The sequence below is a fragment of the Wasmannia auropunctata genome, unplaced genomic scaffold, assembly GCF_000956235.1.
Source record: "Wasmannia auropunctata unplaced genomic scaffold, wasmannia.A_1.0 LD334373.1, whole genome shotgun sequence".
Classification (NCBI taxonomy): domain Eukaryota; kingdom Metazoa; phylum Arthropoda; class Insecta; order Hymenoptera; family Formicidae; genus Wasmannia; species Wasmannia auropunctata.
This window is the reverse complement of record NW_012028517.1, coordinates 10002-11596: the sequence shown is the minus strand read 5'-3', so window position 1 is coordinate 11596 and position 1595 is coordinate 10002. Positions and strand designations below refer to the sequence as shown.

Sequence of the window (1595 nt, the reverse complement as noted above, 5' to 3'; positions counted from 1 at the left end):
TCTCCCCTATTCCTTGGCAAACAACGAGCAATAGCACCATATAAGGTAATAATTGCCGGAGCCTTGTAGCAGGGCATGGGTTGTCATCTCTTGCTTTTTGCAAAACATGTTTGCTCGAGCGCGCCGTTTCGCGCGGCTCGAGAGTAGGCAGCCCGCGATTGGGCGCCGGTGACGGCGGCCGGCGCTGAGCGCGACCGTTGCCGCCGCGCTCGGGTTTGGCATCACGCGCGTATGCCGTGATCATGACTCATCTCGAACATCCCGCCCGCCTCGCCCGATGCAACTGGCGAAATGTGCTGCTGAGTGTAGAATGGCTAAAGCGTCCCCGTCCCCGTGGGGACTACGCTTCAGCCCGAAAAAAAAACGCCAAGAAAAGCGTCGCGTCCTGCCCTCACGGGCCCTATGCAGGCGAAGGGCGCTGCGTGTATGCCGGGAGACCACGTGTCCCTCGATCAGCTGACAGGCGAGACAACCATACGATCCTCCTTACGTAGCGTGTGAGGCGATTGCGAGCGGGTGACCGCGAGTGTTGGTGAGATGAGAGTGACGAGCGGGATGTCGTGGGGGCCCAGAGTCAGCGCAATTGTCTTCCTCCGCATCGGCGTCGCCGTCCGGCAGGAGGACGAGCTTGACGACCGGCCGCGTGAGCACGGTCGTGGGGGTGCGGACGTCGACCACTCGGATCTGTCCGTCTTCTCCTTGGTGGACTCGGATGATGCGCGCCAACGGCCACCGAGTCGGTGGGGTGCTCTCGTGTCGAACGAGGCACAAGCGGCCGACCTTGAAGGCTGATTTCTCTCGGCACCACTTCGGGCGGTGCGTTAGGGAGTGAAGATATTCTCGGGACCAGCGATCCCAGAAGTGGTCCCGCATTTGCTGTAGCAGCTGCCAGCGGGACAGGCGGTTCGTCGGCTGTGCCCCAATGGGGGGCTCAGGGACGGCGGTCAGCGCAGATCCCACCAAGAAGTGACCCGGGGTAAGCGCCGCCAGATCCTCCGGATCATCGGATTGAGCCTGGAGCGGACGCGAATTTAGGCAGGCCTCAATTTGGGTGAGGAGCGTAGACATCTCCTCGAAAGTTAGAGTTGCATCGCCCAGCACGCGGCGCAGGTGGTGCTTGAGCGACTTGACCGCGGCCTCCCAAAGACCACCGAAATGCGGAGTAGACGGCGGATTGAGTTGCCACTGGATCTGATCATCGGCGAGCTGTTTGCTGACTTGGCGCAGCTCGGGGCTGCTTGTCGAGAAGAACGCCCGCAGTTGGGCGTCCGCGCCCACAAAGTTAGTCCCGCAATCGCTTCGGATGGTGCGGCACAGCCCCCGGCGGGAAGTGAACCGCCGCAAGGCGGCCAGGAAGGCGTCGGTGGTGTAGTCGGAAACGGCCTCTAGGTGAACTGCTCTGGAGGACAAGCACACGAATAACGCGATAAAGCCCTTGTATGCTTTGTGGCCTCGCCCTTTGGCTGTGCGCAGCTGGATCGGACCGGCGTAGTCCACGCCGGTATGGAGGAAGGGCCTCGCTGGAGTCACTCTCTCGCGGGGGAGACTGCCCATCAATTGTTGTGGAGTCGCCGCCCGCCATCGCACGCACGGCA

At 62.1% G+C, this 1595-nt stretch overlaps 1 protein-coding gene across 1 annotated transcript in view; it reads right to left on the bottom strand.

Annotated features, from left to right (window-relative positions):
* Nucleotides 1-486: 486 nt before the first annotated feature.
* Nucleotides 487-1595, bottom strand: part of LOC105458737 — a 5309-nt gene continuing 4200 nt past the window's right edge. The window contains exon 3 of the mRNA XM_011704258.1: nt 487-1399. Coding sequence (XP_011702560.1) covers nt 487-1399 — 913 coding nt within the window. The remainder of the gene's footprint in view (nt 1400-1595) is intronic.